General features: G+C 42.9%; 1 protein-coding gene across 2 annotated transcripts; it reads right to left on the bottom strand.

Moving 5' to 3' along the window:
• Nucleotides 1–16,718: 16,718 nt before the first annotated feature.
• Nucleotides 16,719–20,881, bottom strand: LOC104102824 (probable inactive dual specificity protein phosphatase-like At4g18593). Of its 2 annotated transcripts, XM_033657864.2 has the most exons (4): nucleotides 20,751–20,881; nucleotides 19,023–19,270; nucleotides 18,752–18,933; nucleotides 16,719–17,697 (listed from the first exon to the last, which is right to left on the bottom strand). In XM_033657864.2, exons 2-3 carry the CDS (start codon nucleotides 19,249–19,251, stop codon nucleotides 18,779–18,781), a joined length of 384 nt encoding a protein of 127 aa, XP_033513755.1. In that variant the 5' UTR covers nucleotides 19,252–19,270; nucleotides 20,751–20,881; the 3' UTR covers nucleotides 16,719–17,697; nucleotides 18,752–18,778. The 2 variants fall into 2 exon arrangements, with proteins under 2 accessions (XP_033513755.1, XP_009608955.1); XM_009610660.4 differs by lacking the exon at nucleotides 16,719–17,697 and having other exon boundaries at nucleotides 18,348–18,933.

The following is a 20,881-nucleotide window of genomic DNA, read 5'->3' as shown; positions in this document are numbered from 1 at the left end:
TGTAAAGCTGAATAACTTGTTGATAGTTATGTGCTCTCTATGTGTTGTGGAAACTTGACTATAAGTCATGCTAAAAACTATGTTTAGGCTATATTTTGGTATTTTTAGGACCTACAGAGGTCGTGTACATGTGAATTATCTGCTTAAATTGTTGTTTTGTACTCAGTCACAACTACTTGATTATTTTATCTCAATTTCTATTGTTCATTATCGATATATTATATCATTGTTGTTTGGGCTGATTTTATGATTGTGGAGAGACCGGGAGACTGGAGAGCTTTATGACTGAGTGAGGCCGAGGTCCTGATTGTGAGATTTTATACCATAGCATGTGAGTTGGCCGTACAACACGTGAATTGTCCGTGCAGATCTTTATATTATACTATAGCACGTCAGTTGGTCGTGCATCACGTGAGTTGTCCGTGCGGATCCTTATATTATACTATAGCACATGATTGGCCGTGTAGCACGTGAGTTGGCCGTTCGGATCCAGATACTTATATTATGGCACATTGAGTTATCCGTGCAGCACGTGAGTTGTCCATGCAGATTATAGCGCTTGTGCTGTAGGAGCCCCTCCGAAGTCTGTACACCCCAGTGAGCGCGGTTACTCATTGAGTGTGAGTGCTGAGGGCTGAGAGCCGAGTGGATGAGTTGTTGTGACGAGTGGAGTGATTGTTGGCCTGAGAGGCTGTACTTATTTTTCATTTGTTGTTGCACTTAGTTGCTATCTGTTATTGTTGTGAAATTCTCTGAAAGATTTTATATCCGGATTACATGAACTTGAATAATATAAAATTGATTTGACTTAAACTGCCGGATTTGAAAGCATGTCTATTCTTTACTGGAATTACTGGAAATGAACTGTAACTGTGTATCTCGTCATTATCTTCAGTTCCTTATTTATTATTGTTACTTGCTGAGTTGGTTGTACTCATACTACACCTTGCACTTCGTGTGCAGACCCAGGTGTTCCTGGACATAGCGGATGTTGATTTTTCCGCACAACTGATTTTCTAGAGATTCAGAGGTAGCTGTCATGTTTCGCAGACCTTGTCTCTCCTTCCCTATCTCCTTGTTTACTGTATTTGGTCTTAGACTAATATAGACCTTTTTCTTTTGACTTGTATCTATATTAGATGCTTATGTACTCAGTGACACCAGGGTTTGGGAAGTGTTCGTATCAGTATTTGTGGGATTATGTATTATATTTAAATATTATATTTTCAGACTTAAAAAAAAATTGTGGTTTATTGAGATTTTTAGCTTGCCTAGTATCGAGATAGGCGCCATTATGAAATATTAGGATTTTGGGTCGTGACAGTAGACTACCACGAACTGATCAAGGTAGGGATGAAAAATCTTGTTCATAAGGGTGCAAAATGTGGCTTGTTCATTGGTTAGGCCGAAGGGCATCACCAACCATTCAAAGGCTCCATATCTCGTCACACATGCTATCTTCGGCTCATCCCCTTCTGCAACGTGAACCTGGTAGTAGCCCTTGCGAAGATCCACCTTGGTAAAGTACTTGGCTTGCCTAAGTCTATCAAACAAGTCAGCAATGAGCGGGATCGGGTACTTATTCTTCACTGGGGCCTTATTAAGTGCTCGGTAGTCAATACACAAGCGCAACGATCCATCCTTCTTCTTCTGGAACAATACTGGTGCACCGAAATGTGCCTTTGATGGGCGAATGTGACCAGCATCTAGCATCACTTTCAATTATTTCCTAAGCTCCTCTAGCTCGGGCGGTCCCATACGATATGGGGCAAACGCGGGCGACTTAGCCTCTGGCTCCAACTCAATCTTGTGATCTACCTCTCGCCTAGGCGGCAAGTGCTTAGGCAACTCCTCGGGCATGACATCTTTGTTTTTCTGAAGCAACTTCTCTATGCAAGGTGGCATTGTCTCTTGAAAACTCTTGTCTTCCTCCAGACTTGCGATGGTTGCCACAAACGCCGGCTCCCCCTTCTTGATCCCCTTGAAAACCTGGATAACTAAGAGTTGTCCTTGGCTCTGTCCGTGTGGCATAGTCACTATAGGTACCATGCAAGCTCTTTCTCACTCCATAACCAAGAGATGTTGGAGGTAGGGGTCGATCAAAGTATGATAATGTCTAAAGAACTCTTGCCCTAATATGATATCAAAGATATCCATAGCGGTTACGGTAAGGTTTGTCATACCTTTCCAAGTTCCCAATTTTACACCAACTCTATTAGCTACCCCACGAGCATTCTATACCTCGGCATTCACAGTCTTAACGCGAGAGTTGGTTGGATCAAGCTTCAATTCTAGTCTCTTTGCGGCAGCCTCAGTCACGAAATTATGAGTTACTCCAGTATCCACCATTGCACGAGCAGGCTTGTTGTTGATGGTAAGACCCACATACTGATTGCCATTCTAGGTAGGTTGGATAGCTTGCTTCGTGACAACACCATATAATCCGATCATACCCAACTGTGCAGTTCCCAAACTCTCTCCTTGCGGCTGCTCCTTCCGTTTACGGACTATGACGTTGAGGCTCTTTAGGTCGGGACAATTCGTGAAGCTGTGCGGCCCTCCGCATATGTAACATCCTTTCTTCTCGGCCTGCACCTTCTTCTCGGCGTAGCCCTGACGACCACTGGGCTTTTTGGAATCTTGAGTCTTGTAGTATTGTTGTTGTATCTCATTGCCTTTGCCACGGTCTCCCCCACTTTTGACATTGTTAACCTTTGATTCTTTACCTTTGCCTTTGTCATGCTTGTCATGCCTGAAATCCATCAATGATTCAGCCTCCACTATGGCTTGGTCTATATCCGCGACTTATCGGCGTTGCAACTCCTGCTTAGCCCAATTTTGTAACCCATCCATGAAGTGGAACAACAAGTCATCATTGGTCAGGTTGGTGATTTGAAACATAAGGGTAGTGAACTCCTTGACATAGACACATATGCTCCTTGTTTGTTTCAACTCCCTAAGATTGCGCCTTGCCTCGTACAAGACATTGTTTGGAAAGAACTGTCGCTTAAACTCGCCTTTAAACTGATCCCACGTGCTAATAGTACATAGACCTTTATCCACGCCGGCCATATTCCTTCTCCACCATAGCATGGCAGTCTCTGAGAGGTAGAACATTTCAGTGTTGATCATGGAGTCGTCGTCCCTCACTTTGCCGTGCTTGAAGTAGTTCTCCAAGTGCCAAAGGAAGTTTTCCACTTCTTGTGCATCACGAACACCTTTGAACACTGGGGGTTTGGGAGACTCGATCTTGGCCTCTCTTATTACCACAACATTGTTAGCTGCCTCGGTCACGCCAGCACTAACATGCTCCTCGAGTGACTCTATCTTTGCCTTCATAGCATCAATAGTACTCAAAGCCTCCATGAATCTGCACTCTAAGGCAGTGACGGTTTGCCTTAGTTCCATCTGGGTCTGTGTACGTCCCTTCAAGTCATTTTAGGTACTCTTAATCTCTTCAAGACTGTGCCCCTCAAGAACGCTAAGGGTGCCTTCTACCTTCCCCAAGCGTTGGCCAAACATCTCCACGGTGACCATCCCCGTGTTCATCTTCATCACCCATTCTTTACCGAGCGAGATGTCCTCGGGCAGGACCTCCACTTCATCCTCGCTTGCCTCAGTGGCAGATGGTTCTTGGGATGTAATCCCTTTGTTTGACACAACCTCGGATGGCACCTCCTGGCTCTTGTTGGTGGCATTCCTCTTTTGTTACGACCGCTCTTGCCAGTAGGATCCTGGATGGTGTTTGCTTGGGTGTTGGCAGCGTTAATTTCTCCGTCGTTTGCCATTCCCTTAGTTGCAACCTTTGCTCAGATACCACGTTGTCACGTCCTTAGTCGTTAACTAAGTACACGTGCGGCACTTGACAATTTGCTCACGATCTTGCACAACTTGCTCACGTTCTTGCTATGCCAAGTCAGCCTTACTACACTCAAGATCGCTAAGAGAATGGTAGAAAGAACACAAGAGAATTGTTAAAGGAAGCTTTGTATTAGAGAGAACTTGAATTGTTTGCTTGGTGAATTACAAATGAATGGCCCCCTTTATATACTTGTCTCCTAGGGGCTAGTATGTAAATATTAATTGTTGCACAAGTCCTTAATATTTACAAGATAAGAGCTTTCTCTAGAATTCTCTACAAGCCTAGAAGATTCCAAGGACTTTCCTAGCAAATCCATAGGGATCTAGGGTCTTCCAAAGGAAATGTCCATACTTTTCTAGAATCGTCTCACAAATGCCAGCATTCCTCATATGTAAGCTTCCATATGGCTTTAATATATGTCAAATGGCACATATGTGGCATGATGACATGGCGGGTAACTCTAAAATTTCGGCCTACTTCTTTAATTCAGTCCAATCCGATTGCATTGGATTAGCCACTTAATGCATCAGAATTGTCTGCTTATTTTTAGAGTTTTGCGGCATGAAACAACAACAACAACCTAGTGAAATCCCACTAGTGGGGTCTGGGGAGGGTAGTGTGTAAGCAGACCTTACCCCTACCCCGAAGAGGTAGAGAGATTGTTTCTGAAAGACCCTCAGCTCAAGAGGACAAAAAGACAAAATAAGACAATATCAGTATCACCACATAAATCATAGGAAAAATAAGAACAACACGAAATCTAGAAGAAAGATGCAAAGCAAAAACGAAAAAAGCAAAAACAAAAAAAGCAAAAACAAAAACGATAGCTAGTAAATAGGTCCGACACTGAAATGCAAAATAGTAAGACACGACATTGCCACTAGCTAGCTTAGACAAAAACCCTACCAGACTAGTCTCACAATGGTATGAAATAAGGCAAGACTCAATTACCTCCTAACCTATAACCCTAATACCTGACCTCCACATCTTCCTATCAAGTGTCATGTCCTCGGAAATCTGAAGCCTCGCCATGTCCTGCCTGGTCACCTCTCCCCAATACTTTTCGGCTGCCCCTACCTCTTCTCGTGCCCTCTACAACCAGCCGCTCACACCTCCTTACCGGGGCATCTGCGCTCCTCCTCTATACATGTCTGAACCATCTGAGCCTCGCTTCCCGCATCTTGTCATCAATGGGAGCCACACGCACCTTCTCCCGAGTATCAACATTCCTGATCTTATTCATCCTAGTGTGCCCGCACATCCACCTCAATATTCTCATTTTTGCTACTCTCATCTTCTGGATATGTGAGTTCTTAATAGCCCAACACTCAGCCCCGTATATCATGGCCGGTCTAACCACCGCTTTATAGAACTTATCTTTGAGTATCGGTGGCACTTTCTTGTCACACAGGACTCCAGATTCTAACCTCCACTTCATCCATCCTACCCCAATACGGTGTGTAACATCCTCGTCGATCTCCCCTCCCCCTTGGATAACCGACCCAAGGTACTTGAAGCTGCCTCTACTTGGGATGACATGTGAGTCAAGCCTCATATCTATGCCCACTTCCCCCGGCTCAGTGCTGAACTTACATTCTGAAGAAATTCAATAAAATAAAAAATATTTGGAACTCTATTTCTTTCGCTGTGTCAATGGTGCATATGATGAGATATTTATACACTATATAGGAGAGTCCTACTAACCCTTCCATCCTTATTTACATAGAGGTATATTTGCCTCAACATTCTCAATAATAGAGTTTGAGACTTACATAAACACTTACACCTACAAACTACTCATACAACTACCGGCTAGCATAAGTCACGTGTATGTGGTCTTTAGGTGATTGTCTAACATCCCCCTTCAAGCTGGAGGCGGGGATAGACACAACTCCAAGCTTGGATCGCATGAAGCGAAATTGGGACTTCGTCAGTGCCTTTGTGAAGACATCGGCAACCTGTTCAGCTGAAGGAACAAATTTAGTTATCATGGCTCCTTGGACGACCTTCTCTCACACAAAATAATAGTCAAGTTCTATATGTTTTGTGCGAGCATGAAGAACTGGATTAGCTATAAGGTGAAATGCACTTAGATTATCAGTAAGCATAACTGGTGGACTCAGAAGAGAGACACCAATATCCTTGAGAATATATGTAATCCAAGTTAATTCTGCAGCTAATGAGGCCAGCGCTCTATACTCAGCCTCTGCATTCGACTTCGCGACTGTATTTTGCTTCTTTGAGGACCAAGACACACAGTTCGAACCCAAGAAAATGCACAGACCAGTTGTGGATCAACGAGTGAGCAGGCAACCTGCCCAATCTGCGTCGGAGAAACCCACGAGATGTAGAGATGACTTTGAGGTGATGCGAAGGCCAAGATGTAGTGTTCCAGCGATGTACCTCAAAATTCACTTAACCCCAGTCCAATGATTTTCTGCTGGACTCTGCATAAACTGGCATAAAAGATTCACCGCATGACTTATTTTTGGGCGAGTAAGCGTAAGGTATTGAAGAGCACCCACCACACTTCGAAATTCAGACGGATCAACTGATGGACCAACCGATTCATGAAGACCATGCTTTTGAGATAGAGGCGTCTGATGAGCACGAGCAGCAAGCATGTTTGTACGCTCAAGAATGTCCTCGGCATATTTTCTTTGGCTAAGAAATAAGCCATCGGAACTTCGAGAAACAGCTTTACCAAGGAAGTAATGGAGACTGCCCATGTCCTTCATGGCAAATGTGGATTTCAAGTTGGAGATAAGCTGATCAAGCAACACAACACTACTACCTGTCAAAATAATGTCGTCAACATAGAGGAGGAGCAAGACTATACCTCTATGAGAGTGGAAAACGAACAAGGATGAATCAGCCTTGCTACATTTAAAACCAAGATGAGCTAAATATGTGTTGAATTTGTGAAACCAGGCTTTGGGTGCCTGTTTGAGGCCATAGAGAGCCTTTTTAAGCAAGCACACATGATCAGAGAAGAGTAGATTCTTGTATCCCGGAGGTTGCTCCATAAAAACCAGTTCTTTGAGCTCGCCATGTAAGAAGGCATTCTTTACATCAAGTTTTTTGAGTGGCCAGTTGCGGGTTGTAGCAATAGATAGAACAATTCTAATCGTCGTAGCCTTGATGACTGGACTAAAAGTATCCTCAAAATCAATCCCCTCAATTTGGTTGTATCCTTTGGCGACAAGACGCACTTTGAATCGTTCCACAGAGCCATCTGCATTGAGTTTGGTTTTGAAGACCCATTTTGATCCTACAATGTTCATATATGGTCGACGAGGAACCAACTCCCAAGTATCATTTGATTTTAAAGCACGCAGTTCTTCATCCATAGCTTCCTTCCAGTGTGGTTTGGACATTGCATCCTTTATAGTCCATGGTTCTTTCAGATCTGGATTTGTTGTAGCAATGAAAAGGGTATGAAATGTAGGATTGGAGATGGACTTGGTTTTGTTTCTAGTAAGCATGTGATGGGTATTAGGCGGACTATATGGTGGAGAGGGAGGCGAAGAAGTAGGCAAGGCTGTTGTGGGTTGTATAGGAGGGAGGTCAATAAATAGTTGAATACCTTTAAAATCTGATGGGTTTAATGAGGAGATACTGGATGAGGAAGTTGTATCAATATTATCCATGGAGCTTGAGGAATGTTGTTCTGAACTTTGGAGAGGAGATACTGGAAGTATGGTGTTTGAAGTACTTGATGAAGTACTGGTTGTAGTATCGGTTGGTTGCTGAATTTGTGAGTGTGGAGGAGATTGTGCAAGTTGTTGCTGCAACTTATGTAATGGCATGGCGTCGGATTCATCAAGGAGCTGAATAGGAGCATCCACAAGTTCAGTTGTTTGTTGTATACATGGATCAAGTAGAGTATGTGCACTTGTACCCTTCTTTAAGAATTCACTGTAAGTAACAAACTGTGAAGAGTTCGATTCTTCATGTACAGTAGAACTAGGAGGCACATATGGCAATTTTAACTCACCAAAAATAACATGCCTTGAAATATAAACCCTCTTAGATTGAGGATGATAACACCTATAACCTTTATGGAGAATACTGTACCCTATAAAATACATGAAAATATTTTTGGCTGAAATTTATTTTTATTTTATCCTTTGAGATAGGGAAAACAACGACATCCAAAAATTTTCATAATATTGTAATCGGGTTCTTGCCCATATAACTTAGTAAACGGAGAGTTCATACCCAAAGTTGGAGTAGACATTCTGTTGATCAGAAATATGGCAGACATAAAAGCTTCAACCCAAAGAAACATTGGTACATTAGCATTAAAAATCAAAGTAAGACCTGTTTCAACAATATGTCTGTGTTTTCTTTCTGCCACTCCATTTTGCTCGGGTGTATAAGGACAAGAAATTTGTCTCCTAATCCCATTCTGAGCCAAGTAATTTATGAACTCCATGCAATTAAATTCTCCTCCACCATCACATTGAAACGCTTTGAGTTTCTTGGACAATTGATTTTCCACCAACTTGTGAAAGGTTATAAAAATAGGCAAGAAGTCTGATTTCTTCTTTAAAGGATATAACCAAGTAAATCTCGTGCAATCATCCACAAAAATCACATAGTACTTAATACCTTAAGAGGAAGATACGGGGGCTGGACCCCATAAATCACTGTGAATTTTTACGAGTGGTTCAGCTTCTCTTTTATTTGACACTTGAAAAGGTAACTTACAATTCTTTCCCATTTGACAACTAGTACAAACTGAGACATTTTTATTCCAACTTCTAACATCAATCAATTTATTTTTATCCAAAAATTTAAGTATTCTTGAATTTGGGTGTCCCAATCGTTGATGCCACAATGTGTCTGAATTTTTTCCTTCCTTTGTAGTTGTTAATGCTTTATGTAAGTTCCCTTCAAAAGTGTACAAACCGGTATTTTTATTCCCTTTTGCTAGAGTGATCCTCGTTCTCAAGTCATTAACAATAAAACCCTTGTCAGTAAATTTCAAAGAGCATGGATTGTCTTCTACTAACTTGCTAACAGAAATGAGATTCTTCTTGAGATTAGGCACAACAAAGACTTCCTCTAGATGTAGGTTCTTACCAATATACTTATCTCCTACATGTGTTATGGGTAGTTTTTCTCCATTTCATATCATTACCGAATCACATCCTTGAAAAGGAGATGGATTTGTGAGAATACCTGGTGTTATATGATTAGTAGCGCCTGAGTCCATATAAAGATTATAATCAGTTTGATCATTGAATGACATAGCAGCTAATGCTTTTGGTACTTCTTGTTGCGCCTGATAAGAGTAGTCCCACCTGTAAAAACAGAAAAGTGCAGTATGGTTATTTCTGCCACAGATTTGACATGGATTTGGTTTTGAATCCTTTTGTTGATTATTTCCATTGTAATTATTTTCACCAAAGTATCTCTGATTTGGCAGTCTATTGCCTCTTCCTCTTTGTTGTCCTCTTCCTCTAACAAAGTTGCCACGACCTCTTCCTTGGGATTTTTGAGCTATAAATGCCATGTTAGTGTCAACATGTGTTTGTCCCGATTGTTCATCAGAGTCCTCTCTCATTTCAAATCCCCTAAGAGCATTTACAAACTGCGTGAATGTTGGGTATGGAGGTTTCCCTAACATAACAGTTCGAAGAGTTCTGTATTTACTCCCAAGGCCTCTAGCAAAGTTGATAACTTTGCTATCTTCATCCAAGGGCTTGTGTATAGCCATAAGACTATCACATATCCCTTTGAATTCTCTTATATATTCATCTATAGACTTTGTTCCCAGTTTGATAGCTTATAACTGTTGCTTCAACTGAAATTCCTTATCTTTGCTTGCTTGTAGGTAGGTATCCTCAAGGCAAGACCATATCTGCTTGGCCGTTGAGCACCCGATAATGAGAAACATTGACTCTTCTGTCATTGTTCCGGATAACCAACTCCTAATTAGAACATCACGGTCTTCCCATTCAATGAAATTTGGGTTTGGACTAGTTTCTCCTTTCTCATTTTCTAGAGTTTCTTCTGGGGCTTCGTCTTTGATAATACTTATAACTTTTAGAGTTTGCATGAGTTGGAGAATTTGTGTTCTCCAAACAAGATAGTTTGTGGGTTTAAGTTTAATAGAACAAATAGTAATGAGTTGGTGTAATGAAGATGGTGAAAGGGTCAGGGTTCTATTTGCAGAGGTAGACATGATGAATGTTTGGTTGGGAAACTTTCAGGATCTGCGTTCAATAGAGCCTAAGCTTTGATACCATGAAGAAATTCAATAAAATGAAGAATATTTGGAACTCTATTTCTTTCGTTGTGTCAACGGTGCATATGATGAGATATTTATACACTATATAGGAGAGTCCTATTAACCCTTCCATCCTTATCTACACAGAGGTATATTTGCCTCAACATTCTCAATAATAGAGTTTGAGACTTACATAAACACTTACACCTACAAATTACTCATACAACTGCCGGCTAGGATAAGTCACGTGTCCGTGGTCTTTAGGTGATTGTCTAACACGCTCCAGGTATTCTGTATTCGTCTTGTTCAGCTTGAAACCCTTAGACTCAAGAGCCTGTCTCCAAACCTCTAGCCTCTTGTTAACACCGACTCGCGTTTCATCAATCAAAACTATGTCATCGGCGAATAGCATGCACCATGACACCTCCCCTTGAATATGGTGTGTTAAAGCGTCCAACACAAGGGCGAATAGGAATAGACTGAGCGCAAAGCCTTGATGTAGCCCCATAATAACCGAAAAATGTTCAGAGTCGCCTCCTACTGTCCTTACCCGTGTCTTAGCCCCATTATACACGTCCTGAATCGCCATAATGTAAGGAACCGACACACCTTTTGCCTCCAAGCATGTCCAAAGATTGCAGAACAATTGAATTTGATAAAATTTAGGACCAGCCTGAAGCGAAAACCATAGCTTTGGTGACTAGTACAATGCTCTTTAGCGAAAACCGCCCCGCCATCGCACCTATTAATTTTCAGCAAAACCAGCGATAGCGAGCCTTGTCCGAGCTCAACTCTCGGACTGCCATCAGAAGGTCATGGCTGACATCATATCCCACAAAGTCTGCCTTTCCAGGTTTTCATGCAGGAATCCAGGCACCTTCCCATTAAGGAATCCAGGCAGGAATCCAGGCAGCTTTTCATCCAGGAATCCAGGCACCTTTCCAGGCTGGAATGCACCAAGCTGTTTTAGACAGCCAACCAACCCTTTGTATAGCCATTTTGGTTCTATAAATAGGCTTTGTTTTCATTCTTTGTAAGGCATCAGATATTGAATAAACACAACAGAAAATTGGCACTTGCCTCCCAAATTCGAGTCTCTTTATCTCAAAGCTTTCTTGCTTGTTTCGTGTGATTGCCATCGCTTTAGCATGATTGTGCTAATTATTGTCTAAGGGCTGAAGCTAGGTAGCAGTCAGGCTTACTTTGCTGCCCTCGCCGAACCATCAGAAAAACGGTTCCGTGACAAGTGGTATCAGAGCCTAGGTTCTTGCATGGCTAAGAACTCACACCGTAACATTGAAGAAACCCACATTGAAGAGAACCCAGAACCACAAAGAGGCATGGGTCGAAAGCGCGACAAAAGTAAGGCCAGGGATGCATCTCCACCTGAAAGTGAGTTGCTGCCCTATACTGCACCCGAAACTTCTCAAGCTATATCTCTAGACGAGAGAGTTTGTATGATAGAAAAGGGTCTAGAGGCCGCACATCGTCGTATTTCCGCTGCAGAAATCAATATTTGTTCACTTGAGTCAGTTGCCCTTGATGGACTTCAAGAAGTCAGAGGGAACGTTCAGGAGCAAGATGACGGGCTAAACAACCTTGAACTCAAGCTCACTGAGGCTTTGTCTTCCTTACAGGCAGAAGTTGAAGCTTTAAGACAACGCCTAGAGGAGACAGAAGGAACCACTGGGCGAGGTCCCATCACTGTCCGAGAAACACGTATCGAGGCTCCCAAACCCAAAGAATTTCGAGGTGAAAGAAGCGCTCAAGACGTGGAAAACTTCTTGTGGCAGCTGGATGCTTATTTCGAACATGTAAGCATTACCAGCGATGCTGCCAAAATCCGAACGGCAGCCATGTATTTATCTGAAACCGCCATACTTTGGTGGCGCAGAAAGAAGGCAGATATGGAGAAAGGGATGTGCTTCATTGATACCTGGAAGCAGTTCAAAGAGGAGCTAAAACGGCAGTTTTATCCTCAAAATGTTGTGCACGAAGCTCGCCGACAGTTGAGAGAGCTTAGGCAAACATCCTCCATCCGTGAGTACGTAAAGGAGTTTACAAAGCTCACCCTTCAGATCCCCAACTTAACAAGTGAGGATCTATTGTTCCATTTCTTGGATGGCTTGCAGAATTGGGCCAAACAAGAATTACAAAGGCGACAGATCGACGACGTCGATGAGGCTATTGTAGTAGCCGAGTCATTAGCAGATTTCCGGACCGGAGCGTCTAAGGGAAACAACAATCGGAGCCAAGCTGCTGCTGCTCCAAAGGCGGACACCAATCGAGGCAAAGGCAGATTCATTCCCAATCGGAGCAATGATAATCGAGGTAACCGCAATCACTCTTTTAATTATCGCAAGGACTACGATGATAAGAGGAAAGGAGCACCAAAGGCTGCTCAGCGAGAGGTTTGTTATCTTTGCGGTAACCATTCTCATTCTGCTCGAGATTGTCCTACTCTAAACAAGTTAGGAGCAATCGTCGCAGCACACCAGCAGCAAGGACAAACTGCTGCGCCTACTGTTAGGCAACCGGAGGAGCGAAGAGCACCAGCTGATGGTGCAGGACAAGAGAAGAACAAGGCCGTAGGCTTGTTCAATCATATGGCCTTGATAAACCATATGACCATTGCCGCTATTGCTGCCCAACCGCCTCGTGTGAGGCCACGTGAATCTTTATTCGTCGATGCCAAGTTGAATGGCAAAGACGTACGCATCATGGTGGATACAGGTGCGACTCATAACTTCGTGACGAAAGAACGAGCTAGGGAGCTTGGACTTGCTTTCATATCCAGCGACACAATGATGAAGACTGTCAATGCCCTCCCCACTACCGTTCATGGCTTTGCTCCTAACGTACAGATTGCTTTAGGAGACTGGCAGGGATTGACAGACTTCACTGTTGCTCCCATGGATGTCTTTGACATCATTCTAGGATTGGACTTTTGGTACGAGGTCAACGCACTTATTGCACCACGTATCAACCAGCTTCACATAAGCGATCCTGGAGGTTCATGTATTGTGCCCCTTGTTCGGGTACCACAAACCGGAGTGCATCTGTCAGCGATGCAACTTGTGAAAGGCTTCAAGAAAGGAGAACCAACATTTCTTGCAACCTTGACGGGAATCGTTGAGCATTCCCTTGAGGCAGTAGCATTGCCTCCCCGTATTGAGCAAGTCCTTGAAGATAATAAGGACGTGATGCCGGAGGAACTTCCCAAACATTTGCCACCACGGAGGGAAGTTGATCATCAGATCGAGCTGGTTCCAGGGGCAAAGCCACCTGCCATGTCGCCTTATCGCATGGCGCCCCCAGAACTGGAGGAATTGAGGAAGCAACTCAAGGAGTTGCTAGAAGCTGGCCACATACGACCATCCAAAGCACCTTACGGAGCTCCTGTCTTATTTCAGAAGAAGAAGGAGGGTACCATGCGGTTATGTATTGATTACAGGGCCCTTAACAAGGTCACGGTAAAGAATAAGTACCCTATCCCTCTTATTGCTGATTTATTTGATCGTTTGGGGCAGGCAAAGGTGTTCACCAAGATGGATCTGAGGAAAGGTTATTACCAAGTGCGGATTGCTGATGGAGACGAGCCCAAGACAACCTGTGTTACACGATATGGGGCTTTTGAATGGTTGGTAATGCCATTCGGTTTAACAAATGCTCCAGCAACCTTCTGCACTTTGATGAACAAAATATTCCATCCCTTCTTGGATCAGTTCGTTGTCATCTATCTAGATGATATCGTGGTTTACAGCAACGACATGGAGGACCATGCAGAACATCTCCGCAAGGTATTCCAGGTACTAAGGGAAAATGAGCTGTGCGTCAAGCGGGAGAAATGCAGCTTTGCACAGCCCGTAGTACAATTCCTTGGGCATACAATCAGCCACGGGGAAATTCGAATGGATAGGGACAAGGTGGAAGCTATCCACGACTGGGAAGCTCCAACAAAGGTGCCGGAACTTCGGTCCTTTCTTGGCTTAGCCAACTATTATCGGAGATTCATCTTTGGTTACTCGGCTATTGCATCTCCCCTCACTGACTTGCTGAAGAAAGACAGAGAGTGGGAATGGAGCGACATATGCCAGAAGGCATTCGAGAAACTCAAGGCAGCAATCACCAAGGAACCCGTATTGACCCTGCCTGATTTCTCGAAGGTATTTGAAGTCCAGACTGATGCGTCTGACTTTGCTATAGGAGGCGTGCTGATGCAAGATGGCCATCCTATAGCTTTTGAGAGTCGAAAGCTGAATGACGCTGAAAGGCGTTACACTGTCCAAGAGAAGGAAATGACTGCTGTAGTTCACTGCTTAAGGACTTGGCGTCATTATTTGCTGGGAGCACATTTTGCTGTCAAGACTGACAACGTTGCAACAAGCTACTTCCAGACGCAGAAGAAGCTATCTGCCAAGCAAGCTCGTTGGCAAGATTTCTTGGCAGAATTCGACTACACCCTGGAATACAAGCCAGGAAAAGCGAACGTAGTAGCCGATGCTTTAAGTCGCAAGACAATATTGGCAAACATGGTTAGCTCAGCAAACAGTGGCATCATCCAGACCATCAAAGAAGGTATGCAACTCGATCCCGTAGCTAAACAACTTTTTGCTTTGGCCAGTCAGGGCAAAACTCAGCGCTTTTGGGAGGAAGATGGTCTCTTGTATACCTCTGGCAAGAGGATTTACGTGCCCAAATGGGCAAATCTCCGGCGTACTCTTCTGAAGGAAGGCCATGACTCTGCCTGGGCAGGTCATCCAGGGCAAAAACGCACAATGGCCCTGATCGAGTCTTCTTATTATTGGCCTCGGATGCGGGACGACATCGAGGTATATGTACGCACTTGTCTAGTTTGCCAGCAAGACAAGGTGGAATCCAAGCTTCCAGGGGGATTACTTGAGCCGCTGCCAGTTGCGGCGAAGCCATGGGACAGCATAACCATGGACTTCATCACGTGTTTGCCAAATTCGGAGGGATTCGGCACCATTATGGTGGTTGTCGACAGGTTCACCAAGTATGCAACATTCTCGGCCACCACTGCCGGTTGCAAAGCTAAGGAGGCAGCACGTATATTTTTGAGGGACATCGTGAAATATTGGGGTGTGCCTAAGCACATTGTAAGCGATCGAGACCCTCGTTTCACAGGCGCATTCTGGAGAGAATTGTTCAGCTTGTTGGGAACTCAATTGCACTTCTCAACAAGTTTCCATCCACAGACAGATGGGCAAACGGAAAGGATTAATGCCTTGCTTGAATGCTATCTGAGGCATTATGTCAGCGCCAATCAGAGAGACTGGGCTAAGCTACTGGACATAGCTCAATTCTCTTACAACTTGCAACGTAGCGAGGCGACTGGGAAGAGTCCTTCGAGCTTGCAACTGGGCAACAGCCCAACACTCCTCAGTCATTGCCCGCCAACGTCGGATTGAAGAATCCGGGGGCTTTTCACATGGCCAAGTTTTGGGAGGAACAAGCCGATCTAGCCAGGTCATATCTTGACAAGGCTGCGCGTAAAATGAAGAAATTTGCAGATCGGAAACGTCGTCCAGTCAATTACCGGATTGGAGACAGGGTCATGGTGAAACTAAATCCACGGCAGTTCAAATCACTGCGAGGCGTACATCATAGTTTGATTCGCCGATATGAGGGTCCGTTCGAAATTGTTGCCAAAGTGGGGATAATATCATATCGACTGGACATGCCGCGTCATCTGAAAATCTATCCAGTCTTCCATGCTAGCCAACTTAAACCATATTTCGAAGACATGGAAGACAAGGATCGGGCGCAGACCAGTCGAAGCCAGATCTTTGCTACTCCGCCAGCAACAGACAAGCAGTTGGAGGCCATTATAGACCATCAGTTGGTCCGTGGAAAAGGATGGGGCAATTCAAGCGCGCAGTTCCTTGTTCATTGGAAAGGAACTTCGTTAGAGGAGGCATCATGGGAGAAGTTTGAAGACTTGTGGCAGTTCAAGGAACAAGTCCACGATTATCTTCAGTTGTGTGGCGCCGGGGTCGTCGCCATTTCAGGTGGGGGAGCGTGCACCGCCCCGCCATCGCACCTATTAATTTTCAGCAAAACCAGCGATAGCGAGCCTTGTCCGAGCTCAACTCTCGGACTGCCATCAGAAGGTCATGGCTGACATCATATCCCACAAAGTCTGCCTTTCCAGGTTTTCATGCAGGAATCCAGGCACCTTCCCATTAAGGAATCCAGGCAGGAATCCAGGCAGCTTTTCATCCAGGAATCCAGGCACCTTTCCAGGCTGGAATGCACCAAGCTGTTTTAGACAGCCAACCAACCCTTTGTATAGCCATTTTGGTTCTATAAATAGGCTTTGTTTTCATTCTTTGTAAGGCATCAGATATTGAATAAACACAACAGAAAATTGGCACTTGCCTCCCAAATTCGAGTCTCTTTATCTCAAAGCTTTCTTGCTTGTTTCGTGTGATTGCCATCGCTTTAGCACGATTGTGCTAATTATTGTCTAAGGGCTGAAGCTAGGTAGCAGTCAGGCTTACTTTGCTGCCCTCGCCGAACCATCAGAAAAACGGTTCCGTGACACTAAGCTTTGATACCATGAAGAAATTCAATAAAATGAAGAATATTTGGAACTCTATTTCTTTCGTTGTGTCAACGGTGCATATGATGAGATATTTATACACTATATAGGAGAGTCCTATTAACCCTTCCATCCTTATCTACACAGAGGTATATTTGCCTCAACATTCTCAATAATAGAGTTTGAGACTTACATAAACACTTACACCTACAAATTACTCATACAACTGCCGGCTAGGATAAGTCACGTGTCCGTGGTCTTTAGGTGATTGTCTAACACGCTCCAGGTATTCTGTATTCGTCTTGTTCAGCTTGAAACCCTTAGACTCAAGAGCCTGTCTCCAAACCTCTAGCCTCTTGTTAACACCGACTCGCGTTTCATCAATCAAAACTATGTCATCGGCGAATAGCATGCACCATGACACCTCCCCTTGAATATGGTGTGTTAAAGCGTCCAACACAAGGGCGAATAGGAATAGACTGAGCGCAAAGCCTTGATGTAGCCCCATAATAACCGAAAAATGTTCAGAGTCGCCTCCTACTGTCCTTACCCGTGTCTTAGCCCCATTATACACGTCCTGAATCGCCATAATGTAAGGAACCGACACACCTTTTGCCTCCAAGCATGTCCAAAGATTGCAGAACAATTGAATTTGATAAAATTTAGGACCAGCCTGAAGCGAAAACCATAGCTTTGGTGACTAGTACAATGCTCTTTACATTGGGTTGTCCATCGAGTATTTTGTCTCTTCGTATAGGAGCAACACAATAAAAATTCAGTTTCCCACTTTCCCATCAAGCAGAGAAGCAAAACGGTCATCAAGAACAAGCATTTCCTTAATTAAGAAGAAAGTAGTGAGAAGTCCAAGCTATCATGGCAGAGAAGCAAGGAGCAATTGTCAAGAAGGGCAACGAGGAAGGTTTGAAAATGGCGGTTTCCCTACTCGAAGAGTTCGGACTTCCAATGGGGCTTCTCCCTCTTGCCAATGTGATTGAAGTGGGATTCGTGAACAACACAGGTTACATGTGGATCCTGCAAAAGAAAAAAGTTGAAACAAATTCAAGATGATCAGCAAACTGGTAAGTTATGACACTGAAATAAATGGATACATGGAAAAGAAGAGAATCAAGAAGCTTAAGGGAGTGAATGCTATGGCCTCCAGTTAATGAGATCACTGTGGATGATCCTCCCACCGGCAAGATTCAGTTCAAGAGTCTCGCTGGCATCACCAAAACTTTCCCAGTTGAAGCTTTTGCTGCTGGCCAATAAGGGAAATGATGCATTGGGAAGAATTTAATCTTAGATGTATTTGGATCAAAAGGGTGATGGAAAAATACCTTTCATGTTTCTTTTTGCTCTGTTTTGTTGTGTTTTTTTCCTTTTCGCTTTTGGTTCCTTTAACTAGTGTCAATTTTAACCCTTTTCTATTCCACTAACAAGAATATAAAAGGCAAGTCTGACTTGCGAGAGATCAAGACAGTCATTCAATAAGGATTCAGGCTTTATTGGCAATACAGATTCGTTAGTTAAAATGACTGCAAGAGAAGAGTCAAAATATGAATATTACGTGCTATTTGATTCACTATTTGATCTCTCAGCATGAAACTATTAAGTAGTTGGCAGACTTATATAGAGAAGTGACCACCTTTGATAGAAAAATTCATTCAAAGAGATAAATGAAATTGTTCGCAATTCCATTAGGCTTTAATTACTTGAGATGAACTTTACATCGAGTACTCCATCATCAATCAAAAACCGTCTGCTTATGACCGAGTCCCAGACTCGAGGTCATGATCGAGGACATGACTGAAGCCCAGGATCAAGGGCCACGATTGAAGCCACGATAGAGGCCCAATTCCGAAGGCTGCCTGGGCGGATTTATAAAAGAGGGCATTCGTCCTATTTGCCATTTTTGACGAACTTGAGCTTGAGCAGAGGCGACTTTTGCCAGATTTTCAAAGAAATATATTGGGGTTAAGTGATTCTAACTCGGATTTGGTCAATATACTTCCAAATATCATATAGCTATACCCTAATAATATGCAGGAAGACTGTAAGTTTTTAACCAATTTACATAACCACTAACCACGTCTCAATAGAAACCTGCAAATACTTAAAGTTGGCATTCATCTAATCGACTCTTGTGCAGCTGAAATGCGGGGTTAATCCATGCTCCACAGTTGCACTGCATGCCTGCCCAATTGAAGTAACCGAGACGTGCTTTGCAACCCAGGCACTGAAGCTTATCTTGGACACAACCATCTTCAACTGTTAGATGAGTTTGAGCTACATTAATAATTGAAAGATGGAAAGCAATTTTTCGTAGGAATAAAGGAACAGATAGGAATGAGACTCACCAACTTGCATCCACTTCATGGGCTCAACAAAAATTGAGGAGCATTGAGGTGCCTCCTGATCCCAGGGATTGTTGCTTCTCTTTTTCCACTTGAAGCATTTTTGGCCTTCTCCGGGTTCATGTGGAACAACTTGCTCTGCTGATGCAACAATCCTTCGACATTTCTTGCAGCGGTATATGACTTGTGGTTTTGCTTCAGTACTAACATCAGTGTTATTAGCTGCTTCCATGGGTACTAGGTTACTTTATCTGTTTACAGCCAATGGAAAGCACAGTGTAAGAGAAGATTATTGCAGAGCTGCCATGCTTATAAATCATAAGGAGAAACAAACTAATAGTATCTTGCATGTGCAGAATAATCATGATATAAAAGCATTGATTCATGAGTGCAATAAGACATGTAGCCCATTTTATGAAGAAACCCATAAAAATGCATGTATAACAAGTTAATAGCCAAACATTTTAAAAATCATGAAAGATATCTTTCAGCATACTGATGTCCCGTATCATAGGTGATATCACTTTGTCTATTATCTAACATTTCATAAGCCAATCTTGAAGCACAAAAGTTGCTACAGGTCAGCAATTTGACATGACCGGTTTGTATAACATATGAACATTAAGAAAATATAACAGAAAGCACTAGCTTCATAATTAAAGTACGATAAAAGTGAAGGCAATAGAAGTACCATTATCAGAATAACCCAAGAATTAATTAAAAAAAACTCATAAAAGGGCCAATTCCTTAATCAAAACATGTACAGGTTGTTTAATTGTAGTACTAATTCACCAGAGAGAAACTTAATCCCTAAGAGTTAAATCATATTGCAAGAAAATCCACGAGCTTAGTCTGTATTGCAAATGAATATCCATGTTAATCAGTCCTACGGATCTCTACACAAAGCGCACTGCTCAACTTGCCGATATAAAATAAACCATCAAAGTATACCAAGAACTGCACTAACACGATAATGGGAGGGCATAGATGCAATATAGACCCAAATATAACCATCATCCAAAAATTAAGAATCAGGTTCCGTGATTAGTTACAACCTGGCCCCTGGTTGCAGAAAAAACTAGACAGGTCCTGCAATCAATCTACTAGTCAAGCCTGCCTCAAAACTCAATCCCAAACCAGTTAAAGTCAACTATATGAATCTTCAATATATGTTTCGCAGTATCCGAGTCTGTTTCATTCAAATACTCAACATGTAAATTTCTCTAAAACTAGATGTCCCCTAAATCTAACTCTCATCACACTCATCATTACACTGATATGCAAGTCTCGTACCTTCAACTGTTGCATTAAGAAAAAAAGAAATACTATAGCAACGATCCAATAGACCAAAAGTCTATGGTACACCTTTGTGGCAGGATTCTGAAACAGGTCCAAGTTAGATATCACAATGTCCTAAACTACACTTCAATTCCTAGTCATTAATTAATGTACAATTGTCTAAATGTCGCAATAAAATTGACTCATGTGCATGGGCTACACAATAAGCCTCCCAAAGAACCTTACAGAGAAACGGATAAAAATTGGTCACTTAGGTATTAACATAAAAAAATCACTTTTCTCCATTCAGAGAAACATCTAATTGGATAATTTTTCCCATGAATTTAATGATGATCGTAGAATCGAACACATGCATATCTTAATTCAACAAAAAACACCTCGTAAGAACTCAGACGGGAAAAGCGATTAACAGGAAAAAGAAATAAAATTTACAGTGATGATTTTCTGCCGAAGAAAGAGAAGTGCGGGGATTTCGTCGGAGAGGAAGTGGAAAAAGAGCGACTTTGTAGCCATGAGAGAGTATATGGCGGTATTTGAAGTTGGGTTAGAGTCCGATATCAATT

Source organism: Nicotiana tomentosiformis, chromosome 2 (genome assembly GCF_000390325.3).
Source record: "Nicotiana tomentosiformis chromosome 2, ASM39032v3, whole genome shotgun sequence".
NCBI lineage: Eukaryota > Viridiplantae > Streptophyta > Magnoliopsida > Solanales > Solanaceae > Nicotiana > Nicotiana tomentosiformis.
Note: the sequence above shows the minus strand (reverse complement) of the source record. Positions and strands in the feature narration are given on the sequence as shown.